The following is a 17,423-nucleotide window of genomic DNA, read 5'->3' as shown; positions in this document are numbered from 1 at the left end:
AATTCATGTTTGACTATGCCCATGAGAAAACCCCAAGAGTTATGTTCAGCTGTTCCCACAAGCAAACCCAACACTCAAAATTTAGTGTCATATATATTCTTTTAACGCAATCTAGCTAATATTAACCATAATTAATAAAAAAAATTAAGTATATTTTAGGTTTATATATAATTGAAAATAATTAATTTTCATCATAATCTTTTGGGAATTTCTATATTGTGAAAATACAAAAAAAAATTTAGGTATATATATATATAGTATAATTTAAATTAACTAATCTTAGCCATAATTATAAGTGAATGTAGATATTTAAAGATATTTTAGGTATTTACATATATAATTCAAAGTAGCTACTGTTAATCATAATGAGAAGTGGCTAACCCTATGTGAAGACCCTTAATATTTGGACTGGCATATATGCTGGAGGAAAGTATATTATCTATAAATTTTGTAAAATACAAGATATATTAAAACCTTATATAATATAATATAATATAATACTACATATATTTTAAATACTTTCATGCTTGCTGTGAAGTTTGTGGGGAATAAAATTAGATCAGATCGATGAATTGATTTCCATGTCGGATTCGGCCACACGTCATCTCATCCGAAGTCAAACGGTTTCCTGGCACGATTCGAATCCGAATCAGTATGGAATCCGATTTAGGAAACGAGTCTTAGATACGTGTATCCGAATTCGAGTAGGCTTCCGCCGCCGCCTCTGTCTATATAACCACAGCAGTAGCAGCTATACCTTCTCATCATCTCCCTCGAGCTCTTCCGAGACTAACCATAGTAAAGAAGAAAAGAATATGGCAGGGCCGTTCCCCCCGGGCATAAGGTTTGTGCCCACAGACCAGGAGGTCATCAGCTGTTTCCTCCGCCCGCTCGTCGACGGCCTCCCGGTGCCACCCGGCGAAATCCACCACTCCGACATCTACCAAACCGAGCCATGGAATCTACCCGGTAAGCATGCCAATCTTTACTTGATCGATCCACTTCGTTACCAGCATGATCTGCAAGAGATTTTGTGGACGGTGCAGAAGGCGCAGGCTACTACTACACGCCGAGGCATAGGATGAGCGCCGCCGCCGACAGAGGCGGCAGCAGTAGTACGTCAGCGCACGTGAGGCGGACGGCCGGGGCGGGCTTCTGGTATGGCAAATCTCCGCTTGTTCCAATCCACAATGGCGCGGAGGTAATTGGGCACAAGACGTCGCTGGCGTTCAACCTCAAGAATAGATCGACGGGGTTCGTCACCAAGACTGGTTGGTTGATGAACGAGTACATCCTCCACTCTCCCGATCGTCAGGTATGTATCAGAGACACGCTTGTGCTTCGTAGAACGTCTACTGTTCATCATAGAGTGATGCATGCTGCTACTTTGACGTGTATATATATAAAAGAACATTAGCTTAAACTCTTTTTTGTAATTTGTTTTTGTTCTTTTGTGGTAGAATGATCTGAATATAGATGTGATGTTATAATATGCAGCTTCAGACGAGGGCCATTTGCAAAATCCACAACAAAAACGATGCCAGATTCGACTTCGATGAATAAAAGAGGACTGATAGATTCGAGAGAGCATATATATGTATAAATACATGCCGAGAGAACCTATAGTTTGGTACAGCAGCCGATGTTGGCATCATTGATATAATACTTGTGTATTTGATGTTATAGCAATAAAGATAAAACAATTAGCATAAAACATCTCGGCCTTTGATCAGACCACCAAAATCCTGCTTCAAAATATCAACTAAGATGTGGATTATTGATGAATGTGTGTGTTTACACCAACCAAGACTTCATTGTAGGGCCTAAATCACTTCCTCATCATACAACATCATTATCAGAATTACCATCAAGGTTATCAGATGTAGCACCATCGTCCTCATGATCTACGAAGTTTGATTGCACGAATTGGTAATGAGTGATAGCTTCGTTCGCTTCAGCGATCAAAGCAGCTCTTGCGGCTTTCAGAACTCCAGGTTCTGGATCGTTACCGGTCTTGTTGTACATACCAGCAGCAACAGAGTTTGCTGTCCTAGTATGTGCTCTTCTTCTTGCTTCTCTGCAATGTAGATGGTCGATGTACTTCTCGTGCAAGGCCACGTTTTTAATCTGCTTCAGAACCTCAGGACTTGGATCTGCATTACTGGTCTTGAACCGTGACAAGAGCCTCTTATGAGCAGCTGATGTAGAGTTCTCACTGCACTTCAAGAGGAAACCAGCATTGGTAAACATACGATCAGGTGTTCCAGGGGATGTGATCTCGGGCAAATCTAATGCTAATGCACTTGGTGAAGTTTCGAGAACCGAGAAATAATCTGCTTCCTTGGTTTGATCCGCCAAGCAGTGCTGCCTTAGCAAGTGCCTCACTGTCTTCTGTGCAACAAGACTCTTTTGTTTGCCGCTCCTTGCCCTTTTGACCTTCAGCTTCATATTGTCCACAGATTTGTCTGAAAAGGTAACGTTTCCTATTGGAGACCAATTGCTTTTGATTGCTCTTGAACGAGGTTGATGCTGGGGTGGAGTTGCAATCTCCGTGTGGATTCTGTTGAAGCATTCTTGAGCAGATTTTCCTGGTACCTGTAGATATATGGAATATCACAATTCACATTTCAATTGAGAAAAAGTCACTTGTTAATCTGGGTTTGGAAACACTGTTACTGCAATGCCTAATAGCAAGCTAAAAATTACATGGCTAAGTACATAGACAACCATGTCCTTGTAATTATAAAGACTTCATAATTACAGTAACAGTGTTTATAATATAAAACCATGATTCATATGAACAATAGCAATTATTGGCATTCATGACTCAACTGTATAATTCGGAGTCAAGTGCAATACATCAATTTCAGTAAAACTGACAATTAACATTATATTTTGTTATGTTATTTGTCATGGCAGATTAAGGATGTATCAGAATTAACAGTATAATATTGAACTGCTACTTCTGGTTTCCTGAAATGTAAGCATAAGGATTCAAAACTCTGAACACAGAGGTTATGCTGTTGACAGCTTGATTCACTGGAAGTGCCCACTGAAAATTTTAAAATAGAATTCCTTATGAATTGGACCTCACTTTATTTGTAATTTTGCTTGCACTGGATTTCACCCTTAGGGATATCCTCAATGGCTCATGGATTAAAGGGAAGTAGTGGATGTGGACGTAGATGTGAAAGCTGCATAGAGCTAAAAAATTAGCAAATTCACTTATTACTCCTATTCATCAATTAGAACAAAAGTTATGATTTACTAAAGGAAATACTCAGTAGACGAGGCTCTCACCTGGGGAGAGTCAATATACACAATCTTATCTTTAAATATTTAAAAAGACTGTTTCCATGACTCAAATCTTGGTCACCCAGGACACAAAGGAGCAATCTTACCCTTGTATCAAGGCCCGCTCTCGAAAGTTGTGGTTCACCATGATCATCAAAAAGATCTAAAACTTAGAACCAGATACCAAATAACATATTAAGCCTAAGGCTCCATGAAGCTATTGTTGGCACTATCATCTACAAGCAAACTTTGCATAAGAAATCTCCTTCATATTCCACATATGTCAAAGCCTTTTCCTTGTTATAATGCAGTAATTAGCACTGCCATGGAAAGGCATGATATATGATGCACTTCACCAGAAGGCCTAGTTATCATCTCAATCATGTAAGCCTGACTTGTTCCTCACAAAAATGAATTCTCCTGCATGATGTCAGTTCTAGTAATAGTTCTTATTTCTACTTTCTATGAGGAAAATCAGAACGATCCGGCATGCATCACTAGATACAATTTCTTATTTTACTTTCTAGCTTGCTGTTCTCTTATTTGCCAGCAATGTCAATCATCAGCAAAAAGGAAAATGCACATGCTGTGCCAATGTGAGATTTTATTCCTTTGCTGGGAAAAGATGCGCAAAGCTTATCAATTTACTTTATTCAGATTATGAAATAAGTACTGTAAATGTGCTTCTTAATATGTTCAAAGACTCTTTGGTGATAAGAAACTTACAAATTTCATGCTGTAAATACTTCATTGCTTCATCTTATATATTATAATTCATATATATATATCATGGAGAAACATATTTATTATAAATTTTCTCTCTAAATATTGTGTGTGCATTTTAGCACTAATAGACGTCACTATTTGGGGATGTAATGTAGCTGTGGAAATTAAACAAGAAGCACACAAGAAGAAGCAATTCTAAAATATCTAGTGATGAAAATGAATTAGGTAAATGCAGAAAGAGATTGTCAAACTTGGAGCTACCCAATGACATCATTTATTTGAAGGCAATGCTGACCTCCATTGAGATTTCAGCAAAGTAGTCTATTCAAACAATTTGAATCAATCAGTAAATCTAAAGGTTCTAAATCCTACAGAACAGCCTCATCAAGGATTGGAACAAAGATCAGCATAACAGATTAGTCGATCCTATTGCACAGTGTAGAACAAATTAATCGACGACAAGACCTGTCAGATAAATTTAGAGTCCGCCAAAACACAGAGGACCTGAAGCACAACAAGAAAATTGAATCGGAAAGAAGAAGGATTCAAGGAAAAATACCATCTTGGAGACCTTCTTCCAGAAATGTGGCGACGGCCTAGCCGACAAGTAAGCCTTCCGCAATGCCATCTCTTGCTCTTCCGTCCATTCCTCGGGGCCACAACAATGCTCTGATGCTCCTACCACTACCTCCTTCCCCTCTTCCGCCCTCACTTCTACTTTCGTCCTCTTGTTTCCCCCACCTTCCTTCTCCGCACCCTCCACCGGGTTCCCTCCTCCGCCCAAATCAAGAACCCCGTCTTGCTTCGCGTGAACAGCCGCAATAGAGGCTAACCTCGGGGATCTCCTCGGAATCTGAGGCGCTCCGACTGGCTTCGAAGGCCGCACGTTCCTCGAAGCAGGAACAATCTCTTTCCCTCCTCCTCCACTTGACCCCATGTCACTCTCGCACTTCGCCGCGCTGGCGGCAAATCTGGGCGACCTTCTCCGGCTCTGAGGCGCTGCGTCCGGTGAGGCCGAAGGCAACCGCCTATTCCTGCCGCAGGTCGGCGTATGTTCTTTCTCCGAGGGCGCGGTCTTGGGCCGCTTCTTTTGCTGCTTCGTCTTCTTGCTGCTGCGCAGGGAAGTGGGTAGAGCGAGAACGACGGTTTCGTGACTCGTCTGGGATCGGAATCGAGGCGATCTGGGAAGAGGGTTTCGATGAGACCGGAGTTGACGGCCGCCGCCACTGCCGTCGACGGGGGTTGCAGTGGTCGCCATTTTCTTGGACATTTTCCGGGGCTAGAGAGAGAGAGAGAGAGAGAGAAGGGGGCGGGGGGTGGATTTGAACAGTTCAAACAATCCGGGTTGGTTTAGTTCTATTAGTCGGCCCAAATTAAGTCGGTCCAATTGGAGTTGGCCCAAATAGATCGATCAGCTCAATTTGAGTCGGCCTTATAAGCGTCGGTCTAAATATTTATTTAGGTGATATATATACCATCCAAAAATTAGAAATAAATTTTAGTTTGACATATACAGATATCCTTATAAACAATCTTCGTTGCTTAGAATCATTTCACAGATACAATAGAGATATTTTGATTCTAATTAATATTAATATTCTTTAAACCTTTATAATGATAGCATGTTTAATTTCAAGACTATACACATTAAATATTTTAAATAAAAAATATAGTAATTATTCCATTTATTGAACAGTAGTTTTTTTTGTATTGGATCCAACACAATTGAAGCAAAACAAACTTATCCTTAATGATTTATTATACCTGCATCAATAGTTATCTTGTTGGATGCCAATCCACAATTCATCCCCTGATTGCCCACTTGATGGTGTTGATTGTTCTTCCTTCAACAATTGGTGGATTGGACTGATGAGTGAAGAGTTTTGGCACTTTTTGGCATGCCCACCTTCCACTCCCATGAACACTTAAATGATGACCATGGGAAGAAGCAACCCCAAATGTCTTGACATCAGGTCAACAGTAACAGCAGATTTCTCATCAGTCTAATTCAAGAATGACTAGTAAAGGTATATACCGAAATAGATAACTCGTAGGGGGATAAATGCAAGAAGAGCCTAAACAACAGTATCGCTGCCGTCTCAGTCTGGTGACGTGTCAGACAAGGTGCGCTTGAGGAGATTCCCTCCGGCACTGGATAGTGCCGTATAGCCAGTGTCGTAGCCGCCGGTGACGGTGCCCTTCCGCCTTCACCAAAAGCCGAAAGCCACGTATCTCCTTGGCCTTCTTCCTCGCTCTGGAGCCCGCCAGGCAACGAATCAGCTACCCGAGGGCACTTTTCCGTTCGTGATAGTAACCGGAAGACACTTCGCCACGTTTCCCAAACCTTCACTTCGATCTCCCAATTGGTGGTCGTCTCTGTTTGGTGTTCCACAGCTGCTCAGGCGTCTGGAAACTCCCGTGTCGGCTCTGTCTGCCACGCGTCCTTTCCAATTTCCAATTATAATCCAGCCTTTTACCAAAAACCACCAAATTGCCGAACCTCTTCGAGGGAGATGATCCGGTAGTCGAGGGTATATATGTCATTCAATCCCAAATAAATAGGATTTGTAGCTCTGTTGCGGATTAGTTGCCACGTGGCGTTACTTTTCTGTCCCCTCGTCCGACGCCCCGCCCCCTTTTAATGATCTCGAACAGCCACACTCTCACAATTGGAACACCAAATCATTCCTATTCTGCTTCGGTTGAAGTAGTAGTCGGGGAAGATGGAGGTTGGTTTGGCGGTGAAGCGAGCAGGGGCGGCTGTGCCGGAGGCGTTGTTGCCTGTCCGAACCCTGGGCTTCCGGGATCCCATCAAGGCCAGAACAAGAACTAGCTGCGTCGGGTTCCAGCCGCCGGCGAGCGGGGCGTGGAGGAAGCGAGCGGTTTGGGTGGCTCGCAAGGGCGTTGTCCGGTCTGAGGCGGTCCTGGAAGAGAAAGCGCCGCCTCCCATGAAGAAGAAGGAGGTTAGTTTCGTTAATTTCTACCTTTGTTTTGTTGGACATATTTACTGCTTAAGATCGAAGATTAATTATGATTTTAATCGTAGATGTTATTTAGATAAATGCGATTAAGCGTTACTGTCCAGATTATTGTCGTTGTTTTTTGATGTAAGCAACGGATGGTTTGGATTAATTTTGGTTTAGGCGGGTCCGGTTCGGCTGTACGTCGGTCTGCCGTTGGATGCGGTCTCCGACTGCAACGCCGTGAACCACGGCAAAGCCATCGCAGCCGGCCTCCGCGCCCTCGCTCTCCTCGGCGTCCACGGCGTCGACCTCCCTGTTTTCTGGGGCGTCGCTGCCGCCGGTGATTGGACCTCCTACCTCGCCCTCGCCGCCATGGCCCGTGACGTCGGTCTCCGCCTCCGGGTCTCCCTCCACCTTCACGCCCAACGCCGTCCCCGCCTCCCTCTCCCAGAGTCGGTCTCCCGCGCCGCCGCTTCCAACCCCGACCTCCTCTTCTCCGACCGCTCTGGCCGCCGGCACCCCGACTGCCTCTCGTTCGCGGTCGACGACCTCCCCGTCCTCGACGGAAAGACCCCGATGGAAGTGTACGAGGAGTTCTTCCAAAGCTTCCGCTTTGCCTTCTCCGACTTCTTCGGCGCCACCATCGAGGTAAGCAAAGCCGCCTCCTTTCTTCGTTTCCTTCCTCATCCGGTTCGTCTGGATAAAAATCGAACCTTTGCCTCTTAGGACATCACCATCGGTCTCGGGCCCAATGGCGAGCTGCGATACCCTTCTTTTCCTCCTTCCGGCAGCCATGAATTTACTGGTGTTGGAGAATTCCAATGTTACGACAAGTATATGCTCGCTGATCTCAAACGGCACGCCATGGAAGCCGGCAACCCTATCTGGGGCCATTCTGGCCCTCATGATGCCCCTGAATACAACCAGTCACCGGCTTTCGGGAAATTCTTCAAAGAGAATGGCGGCTCCTGGGAGACGGCCTACGGGCAATTCTTCCTGTCCTGGTACTCCGGCAAGCTCTTATCTCACGGTGACCGACTGCTCTCGGTGGCATCACAAGTGTTTGGTGATTTGCCTGTTGCACTCTCCGCCAAGGTGCCGCTTCTGCACTGGTGGCATAAAACCCGGTCGCGGCCGTCCCAACTGACGGCTGGGTTCTACAACACTGACGGTAGAGACGGGTACGACGCGGTGGCGGAGATCTTCTCAAGCAAGTCTTGCACCATGATCGTCCCAGGCATGGACCTCTCTGACCGGGATCAGCCTCAGGGTGTGAAGTCCAGCCCGGAGTCACTGCTGTCTCAGATTATGAGAGCATGCAGGAAGCATGGGGTGAGACTCGCTGGCGAGAATTATTCCCTAGTGGGAGTGGGTACTACTGGCTTCCGAAGAATAAAGGAGAACATTCTCGCTGAGAATTCAAGATTGGATTCATTCACTTATCATAGGATGGGTGCTGAATTCTTCTCGCCGGAGCATTGGCCTATGTTCACAGAGTTCATCAGGAGCATGATGCAACCTGAGATGGATTCTGATGATATTCCTAGCTCCGGAGAAAGGTTTTCACTTATGGATGCAGTGGCGGCGGACGATCGGGAGATGCAGACAGTGTAGCGATTCTACTGCATCGAAATTGAAATGTTTACGTGTGTATATGTATGTATGTATATAATCAAAATAGTATAAGTGTAGACAGAAAGGTAGAACAAATTAGTACCATAGACCTGAATGTCTGAAGGTTCATGTCTTGCGGGTAAGAGGGACCAAACACCACCATTTACATTAGCCTGGTGCAATGAACTACATAATGTATGTATTATGGTCGATATGTTAATATTCTCTTGAACTAGAAAGAATAGCATGTTGATATGAAACACTCGGCTGTGTGTGATCTGCTGTTCATTTATTTCACTGAGAGCATATGCAGGTGTGCATATATATAGATGTGATATGAGTTCACTTGCAGAACGATGGCTAACTATTGATACATCACACGGCATCAATGTCTGTCCCTTATCTATCAGAAACTTTTTGTACAAATCAGGGCAATCATGTGGTTCAGGGTAGGTGGTGGTCACCTGCATGAGAAACCGGTCGCTACCAACTGTGGATTCACCAATGAATTGCCACCGGAGTACACTTGTTGGGTTCACGCAACAATTCGACAGACTGATTAGTGTACTAGTGATTGAGTAAATCTAGATAGATTGCATGTTTTGTATCTTCTGCAGCAAGCATGAGTATGGGAATCGAATTCGAATCAAAAAATAGAATCTCAAATATAGATCTTTAATCCGAATAGATTTATCAATAATTTGATTTTAAAGACTACACGGATTAAGTTTGGGAGGGTACTCTTCTTCGACTTGATTAACCGATTCAAACTAAACTGAATCAATTTTAATTAAAAAAAAATCAATCCAATCCAAAACCTCAAAAGAGATAGAATGAATGATCCACCGAATAATATAACATATATCTTCCTAAGTTTATCTTCATAATGCCTGAGCTGAGGAAAGGATTAGACTACCAGTGGTGTAGTACAAGGGATCAATCATGCACTGTTGAGGAAGATGATACCGAAACAGGCGGGGGATGATGGCGATGCTGTGGTCATAGATAAGAGATAAACACGAATCCTTCCAACTTGGAGGATGATTAGATTGGAACAACATTGCATGTGGTATCTATCACAAGATTGGAGCTTTCCCAGAGACATGGATAGTGCAATTACATGTGTGATCATCTGATGCCTTGTAGTTATGTTCTTGGACTAGCTGGAAAGATCCAACGACGGCTGACAAGGCTCTCGGAAGTAGTAACACTGTGCAACAAAAGCTTACAAAAAGAAAGCACAAGACAGTGGGGAAGAATATTGGGATGGAAAGGGAAACCCTTTATATACAGTAAGAATATTGATCCATATCAGAAGTTAAAGGTCCAAAACAAAGTAAGTGTTTGCAGAAATGTCACAAGATACACACATTTTACATAAATTGACATCAGCCTTGAATTCTCTTTATACAAAGTGGAACATTTGTTACATGGAAATACGGCATAAGCAGGCAGGGGAAGACGTAAAAAAATTGCAAAAGAGTTTGTAATATTTGACATTTGACATTTGACATTGGAATTGTAATCTTTTTCCTTACAAATTATAGTTTCTAGCTCTAATGAAACTAAGCCAGGCTTGAGCATTGAGATGGATTTCATGGGTGCAGTAGATATCCAAATGCCATAGTAACTAGTGCCACGAATACTATAAACGAAAATGGAAAACCGGATTGAATGTTGACAACATATTTCCTTCTCAGCGCAGCCTGAAAGGAGAAAAATGCACCAATCAAATAGCAGTAGAAGAGAAACTTGTACCAACAAATATTCCCACAAAATGACATCATATATAAAAAAAGAATACTATTTGTGCTAATCAGCAGCCATTTCACGTACTTTTGGACTCAGGCTTCCCCGAGAATGAGAATGAGAATGATGCCTTGCATATTGAAGATATAGTGTATAGTTTATGAAGCAGCCAATTTGAAGCTTTAAGACAATATGCCCATGGTCTCAACATCATCAGATAAAGATGGAAATTTCAACAGCTGAATAAGCATGTCTATCAATTATTTGTCTTTCAACCAGCATTAATTGAATGGGGATGTTTGACACCTCAAACAGTTCCATACCCAAAATGGTTGGATGATTACAATCATATATAAATGCTAAATGGGTCTAGTCCAAATAACTTTTGAGCATTTTGGGTCGTTTGCCTTTGAACCTATGAAGTTGATGAAATAGTTTTCTTTAGAATCGGGTCATGTTAATTGATATCCTACTACAAGTGTCTGCAAGGTACAGAATGAATCTACTACTAAGTATGACAAGAGAATGCAAGCAAAAAATAGGCTACCTACTGATGTGGATAAAGCGGGGTATAGTGAGTGACCTTGAGCAGGAAAAGAGACTGGAGACACGTGATAATGTGGAGCCACCACTAGTCTACTACTATTACTTTAGACTTATAATTGAACCTATCTAGTTTTAGGTTGATAGCTAATGAGTTAATTTACCTATCGGGCTTGAGAAAAGAACCTCAAGAATGCAGACTTGTATGGTAAAAAGGAGAGAAGATTCAGAAAAGAGATCCTCAATTGCATTCCACAGTTGACTCTTAAAGAACATGGTTAGTATGAGATAGGTGTCAGCATAGACCATGTATTGACAGATGGTTAATCTACTACAAAGCTTTGCAGCACAAAAAAGAAGTTTAGTTTACTTTTCTGCAAATATCTAATGGGTATGCAAAATATTTAAGCTCCATCTCGCTCCTACATATAAGATGTTCTTTATAGTATAAGAATCATAACCTTTTGTTTTCAATAAAAAAAACTCACAATTTCTAGTTGAAATTTATCTCTGTCTTGAATTGCTGCAATATTCTCTTCTCTCATACTTGTTATTGTCTTCTCAGCCTGCAAATATTTCCATCTCTTAGACTATATGGTAACATGTTGCCTAAAAAAGATGGAATTTAGCATCACACACACACACACGCACACATTCACATACTATATATATATATATATATATATATATATATATATATATATATATATATATATATATATATATATATATAATATTACTATGTATTAGTATTATAAATTCCAATGTTACAGCTACAAGTAGAAACAAAACACAACTAGAGCAACTGAACTGAAACCTGAAGCTCTGCTTAGTAATATGGTTATTCAAATATGCTCTGCGAGGTTCTGAATACAATATAAACATGCAATTTGAAAGACATTGCAAGAACTTTGAAAATAAAACAACTGTTTATGGTCTAAAATAGTACAGTACACAATGCAATTTCCATTATGCAAAATCAGCAAATCACTCTTTTCTGATAAATGCAGATTGCAAGAGAATGTTCTGGGACACGGGTGAAAAATAGCATGATATATGAGAGAATGATAAATGCCTTTGTTTCCTGATGGCGTTAAGATAAATGGGGATTCAAGGTGATTAGAGAGGAAGGATGACAGCATGGGCCCCATGAGTGGTACCTTTGCTTCCCTGCCAATGGTATGCTATTCCCATTTTGACTTGCCAACAGGAAAAGGTAACAAAAGTCTTGCTCAAAAGAGAGTTGTCAATACCAAAAAATAGCATGCGATAAGAAATATAACGCATAACACCAGAATAAAAGCATAAATAGGTATAATAAAGCTACATATTAGAACTATCTAACCTCATTGAATTTTGCTTCGAGATTATTGAGTTTCAACTTCAACTCATCAATATCTTCGGCCACCTGGACAAACATGAGTCCAGTTAAGAAGCTCCATCAGATAAGGAGACAGATTTATGGTACCATAAGTAATGAACCAATTTCAACATCAAAATTGCAAATATCATTAAATCTGATGATTATAGAGGCTAGATGATTCTATAATATCAGAAAGTGCATAATGTTTATATTAAATGCCTGTTTACAAACATAATATTTACAAGATCCAGATTCTGGTAGTTCAGTACAAATTAAACGTGCAAATATTGACACTATCTGAAGTAAGCTTTCCAACAAAAAAGGAAGCTGCAACAGAAACAGAAAACATGCAGGGAAGGAGATCTCTTACAAGAGATGGGGTTACATCTGCTACTCCACCAAGTGTTTGATCACTAAAATAACAAGTCTCTTTTGACATCTCTCTTTCATGATCAAGCTCCTGTTTCAGAGCACCACTGTTTGAGATAGAAGTTTCTATCAAAATGGGAACTTCTTCAGCTGGTTCATGTTTCAAAATGCCATTAGTGGCAATAGAAATCTCAGCCAAATCAGGAATATCATGAGCTGGCTCCTGCCTCAAAGTTCTATTTTCTGGTGGTGGAGGATGTAGATGGCTGATAAGGGCAACTCTCAACTTGTTTTCTTGGATATATTTACCATTTTCTTTAAAGAACTGTAGAGCCAAAAAAGAACAATCATGGGACATAGTATAATACTACACATAAGACTTCAATTTATTAGATACTTACAAAACTTGGTACAATGTCCTCATCAGTAGTACCAAATGGAATGACTGTGCTCTGAACAAGGAACTTATCTTTTAATTGCATATCACGTGGAGTTTCCTTCGGCGCTTGCATAGTAACTAAAATAGAATTGCATAACCAAGCAAATAATCAAACACACAGATACCATTAATGTGGCAATATGCAATATAGAAATTATTTGCACATTATCATTAAATTCAGTAACAACTTCTAGCTGATCCATGTGGATGGGAAATGGCTCGAGTAAAGATATGATAACAGGATGCAGCCTGATCTCATTTCCTTGTAAAATTTTTACAGCCATAACTCGAGAAGCACCTTTTATAAACTGATATTAATTGCTAACTAGAAACTTTGGATTATATATTAGGCATGAATATTTACAATGTTAAAACAAAAGCGAGATAGCAGACCTGTAAAGTTGCATGTTGATCTTGGTAGAATGATGCCCATATTTGGTTGCACACAGTATCTCTTAGGAGATGTTGTTTTAACCTAGTGAATATGGAAATAGTTTAATCATTTTCAATTACAAATAACTCATGAGAACAATGGCAATGGCAATGGCAATGCAAAGACAACATTCATCTCCAACAAAAGGCACACAAGTAGGCTTCCATGAATAATTAAGCCTATCGATCAAGAAAATAACTGAGACATTAACCACCAATGCTTGAGAATCTAGCAAAGTAAACAAAGAGCAAATGACAATGGATAGTAAGGATAAGGTACAGCACTAGAGAAGATCATAATGGAACAAGAAATGGAAGGAAAGTATCTCAGACTAATTAGTGATAAGTTTGACACCAGAAGACAATGAAATATGCAAGATTAGATTCTATTTTGACTATGCTGACGAGAGTGACTGGTCTCAAACAAATATTTACTAATTCAGTGCAATAATGAACAAGTTACTTAAAGAGCATAAAATTTCAAGAGGCAATTTGAACTGAAGTGCAGAGCATACAATTCCTGCTTATCCCATCACTAACGGTTGTAATCTCTATATTGGACGCAAACAGTAAGAGAGAAGCATTAACCTTGAATGCAACATAATCATTGGATATGTTGACAAGTTGAACAGAACAAAAACTCTGCTTCCTTAACTCAACTGGAATAGACAAAGAAATTGTATTATGTTAGTATCAGTGTACAATTACATAAATTAACTAACCTAGGTTTTAGATATCTTGCAGGTTATAAGCATTATGTGGAAAAATCAGGAAAAAAAAGAGACTTTGAATGAATATGATTGATAGAGCAATTTTAAAAGATCATAGCCAACAAAATGATACACATATAGGATCAATTTAAAAACGTCAACAAGATATTAAAAAAGATTCCAATGATTGATCATTATAACTTGTAAAATTTTTTCAGCTTGATAGATTCAGCAGCTATAATTTTTGTGAAAGCCAATAGTGTCATAGAAGTTCTAATTCTTGCCAAGATATTCCATGCGAGGAGTATCAGATCATTAGTTCATGATGAAAAAGAGGATTTGTATCTTAAATATGTCCATGTCAATTATCTAACTGTATTATGTTCATACCAGAACGTACCTCATTAGTGGATGAAATGGGAATTCCAGAAGACACAAATCACTCATGCCAGCATGAACTGCAGATTCTAAGTACCCTGTTTCCACCTCAAGGAATTCCAAGCTATTCTAGTTTCATCTTTATTCATGGGCTTTCAAGTCCAATATCTATATTGATGACCATCATACTCGACGATTCATGGATTCCCTAAAATCAATGACTAAACATGTGCACAACACTTCTTTCTTTTCTAATTAATCATTTATTTAACCAGCTATAATATGAACGTCAAATAGGAAGAACATACTTTTTTCTTAAAAGGAAAGAACATAAACCACCAAAAAGCAAATGAATTTTGGCCATGCAAGAGGCAACGAGGGGGCCTCAACATCATAATGACAAGATTCAGAAAATTTGAAATCAGATGAGAATCGTCAATGTTTTAGGCCTATCAAAAAATATTCGAACTCCAGCTATCTGAAATTCATCCACTTCTCGAAATCGAAATCTTGAAACCTATCCATTGATCAAGAACATCAGGCGACGAACTCATGCGCCGATACTTACATGTGAACCTAAGTTCTTCTTGAGGCTGGATTTCCACAAGCACTTGACCTGTATCCATCGCGCCCTCGTGGTCCTCTGGTCCAGAAACAGGAGGAAATGAATCCATAACCAAATGCCGATCAAAAGATAAAAGACAAGGAAAAAGGAAACGCCAGCAAGAAAGATACTGGGGATCGCAGATTGGACTTCCGGATCGCGCCGCGGAGGTAGAAAGACGGCGAATTCGCCCTCGAATTCCCCCCCATGAACCCTAATAAGTAGTGTCACTCGAATGACGCCGAACGGTCTCCGGACAAACCATTGAATGATGTTTACAATTGAAGACGGCAAGCAACGACCGAGCGAACGAGACTGGTGGATTCGAAATGGAATCCGCTGTAGTAATTCTTGCAAAAGAATGACGTGGCGAGTGAATATTCGAGAACGATTGCCGGTTTGGACGATGGGACCCACGAAATTGGTTACATGGCAAATGCTGGTTTGATAGTTGAAACAGATGGTGGAATGGCGGAAGCAGTTGATCCTTTTCGTTTTCGTAGATTCTACGTCACGGTTTCTAGCGTCGGGAAATCCATGTGTGAGGATGCTGATATTTATACCCACGTTTTCTCCCACCGAACCCCTCCACCTCTGACGCGACGGCGTGTGTCCACTTGGGGGGGTAACACCAGCTGCTTTGGCGTAAGAATATCGAATTTTGAGACACCGACCGAGTTGTCCCTCCGAAGCAGTTTAAAATTAAAGTCAATATTTGTTTTCCAGCCCAACAAACGTACTCCCTCGACTACCCATGTGTTAACTGGGGAATGATCCAGGGTCCCGGTGAGTCCCACCTTTGCAAGCGAGGGATCACGTTAAGTTAAAAAGGAAACGAAAAACAACCAACCTTTTGACTTCAGGGGAACGTTGCTCGTGGGTTGGACTTTGTCCCGCCGACATCCCCCAAGGCGAAGCAACCTGCCGGTGACCGCCAGGTGTCCTCTTTAACTGTCAAATGACCATTTCAGGCCGCGATTTGGACGAACAGTGGGGGTCAGAAGAAGGGTAAAACGGGGAGGTCGTCGCAGTTAGCGGCGACGCGATCCTCGTCGCAGGTAATCGATTTGAATGTTCAATAGGATCCAATGTTTGATCCCTCATACGATTAACGAGTCAGTTTCTACTTCTTTTTGGGTGACATCTATAAATTGACGGTGTCACAGTATGTTGGAACTCATCGACTCCATAAAGGGAGTTCGCTATCTTACCAGCTCAGACATCCACTTGTTTTGTCCTTCAGATCGAAGCAAATGAGTTGTCGTCCTTCGTAATCCAAAGCTCTTGAATCTAAGCAAACATAAAGAAAGACTCCGATGAATTTTTGTTTAATTATTATAATGTACATACTTTCACTTAAACAAAAATATTTACTGTTCTCAAAGCATGTCGCGGCAAAAATCATGTTCCCAAGGAAAAGACATGCACATGAGTTTGGTGGCTCCTCATCTGCTATATATCATTGTCTTCTCGTGGGTTCCTGGAGATCTAGCAACTTGGAGTATATTAATCTCCAAGGGATTTGGCAGGATTTAGATCTGCATTCACAGGAAATGTGTGCCCCAAATTATTCGCCGGCAGAAGTACATGTGCTCGGTACTCCGTCTTCTTAAAGCGAGCGCCATGCTGCCGGTACGTTAGCGAGCGAGCTTCTTGTATCTCCGTGAATGGAACCAAACCTTTCTTTATTTAAGAATCCCTACTCGAAGAACTAATTGTCGTGTTTTAGGATAACAAACAGGAAGAGAATCCCATGCTTGGTCAAGCAAACGCACGTTTGAGGTGTATATGAAGAGCGGAGAAGCAACCCAAGCGATAGAACAGTGGATACGAATCAGGACCACCTTTTCTTGCAAGACATGAACAGCAACCTAGCTGTCGATACCTCACATCTTGATTTGTCTGTGATAGGTCAAAAGTGATGCACGACGTTACCATGACATGGGTCGATGGGTCGATGAGATCATCAAAGGCTACGAGGATCACACGTGATCGACATCGATAGTTGCTGGTCGGATTATGAGACATACTATGGGGTGATACATGGCTGAACGATCGATCGTCCAAACTCGTGATTAGTATGGGTAACCTATGTGGGTGTCAAGTTTGTCTTCTCAAAACATCATATGTCCCCTCCTGCCGTTAACAATTTTAGGTGTAATTGTCTAAAGTCACCACCCCTAGGTATGCTCTCACACACAACTTCACTTCGGTGTCTGTCGATTAGTCCAATCGCACC

At 41.2% G+C, this 17,423-nt stretch overlaps 3 protein-coding genes across 5 annotated transcripts; 1 reads left to right on the top strand and 2 right to left on the bottom strand.

The window, feature by feature from the left end:
* Positions 1-1,746: 1,746 nt before the first annotated feature.
* Positions 1,747-5,329, bottom strand: LOC135619045 (uncharacterized). The gene is made up of 2 exons (XM_065120627.1): positions 4,580-5,329; positions 1,747-2,595 (listed from the first exon to the last, which is right to left on the bottom strand). The coding sequence occupies exons 1-2, from the start codon at positions 5,288-5,290 to the stop codon at positions 1,840-1,842; spliced, it is 1,467 nt and encodes a 488-aa protein (XP_064976699.1). The 5' UTR covers positions 5,291-5,329; the 3' UTR covers positions 1,747-1,839.
* A 1,354-nt stretch (positions 5,330-6,683) lies between these two features.
* Positions 6,684-8,857, top strand: LOC135619041 (inactive beta-amylase 9-like). Its single transcript, XM_065120619.1, has 3 exons — positions 6,684-6,983; positions 7,164-7,631; positions 7,710-8,857. Exons 1-3 carry the CDS (start codon positions 6,744-6,746, stop codon positions 8,595-8,597), a joined length of 1,596 nt encoding a protein of 531 aa, XP_064976691.1. The 5' UTR covers positions 6,684-6,743; the 3' UTR covers positions 8,598-8,857.
* Positions 8,858-9,968: 1,111 nt separating this feature from the next.
* Positions 9,969-15,474, bottom strand: LOC135619034 (vesicle-associated protein 1-1-like). Of its 3 annotated transcripts, XR_010489282.1 has the most exons (10): positions 15,316-15,465; positions 15,149-15,221; positions 14,081-14,151; positions 13,454-13,535; positions 13,023-13,138; positions 12,623-12,946; positions 12,235-12,297; positions 12,050-12,116; positions 11,378-11,455; positions 10,244-10,303 (listed from the first exon to the last, which is right to left on the bottom strand). XR_010489282.1 is itself a non-coding variant. In XM_065120603.1 (9 exons), exons 1-9 carry the CDS (start codon positions 15,391-15,393, stop codon positions 10,193-10,195), a joined length of 996 nt encoding a protein of 331 aa, XP_064976675.1. In that variant the 5' UTR covers positions 15,394-15,460; the 3' UTR covers positions 9,969-10,192. The 3 variants fall into 3 exon arrangements, 2 of the variants coding, with proteins under 2 accessions (XP_064976675.1, XP_064976682.1); XM_065120603.1 differs by lacking the exon at positions 12,050-12,116 and having other exon boundaries at positions 9,969-10,303; positions 15,316-15,460; XM_065120610.1 differs by lacking the exons at positions 12,050-12,116; positions 14,081-14,151 and having other exon boundaries at positions 9,969-10,303; positions 15,149-15,223; positions 15,316-15,474.
* Positions 15,475-17,423: the final 1,949 nt, after the last annotated feature.

The sequence above is a fragment of the Musa acuminata genome, chromosome BXJ1-3 (assembly GCF_036884655.1).
Source record: "Musa acuminata AAA Group cultivar baxijiao chromosome BXJ1-3, Cavendish_Baxijiao_AAA, whole genome shotgun sequence".
In the NCBI taxonomy this organism is placed as follows: Eukaryota; Viridiplantae; Streptophyta; class Magnoliopsida; order Zingiberales; family Musaceae; genus Musa; species Musa acuminata.
The sequence above is the reverse complement of the archived record's forward strand: the minus strand, read 5'-3'. Positions and strand labels throughout refer to the sequence as shown.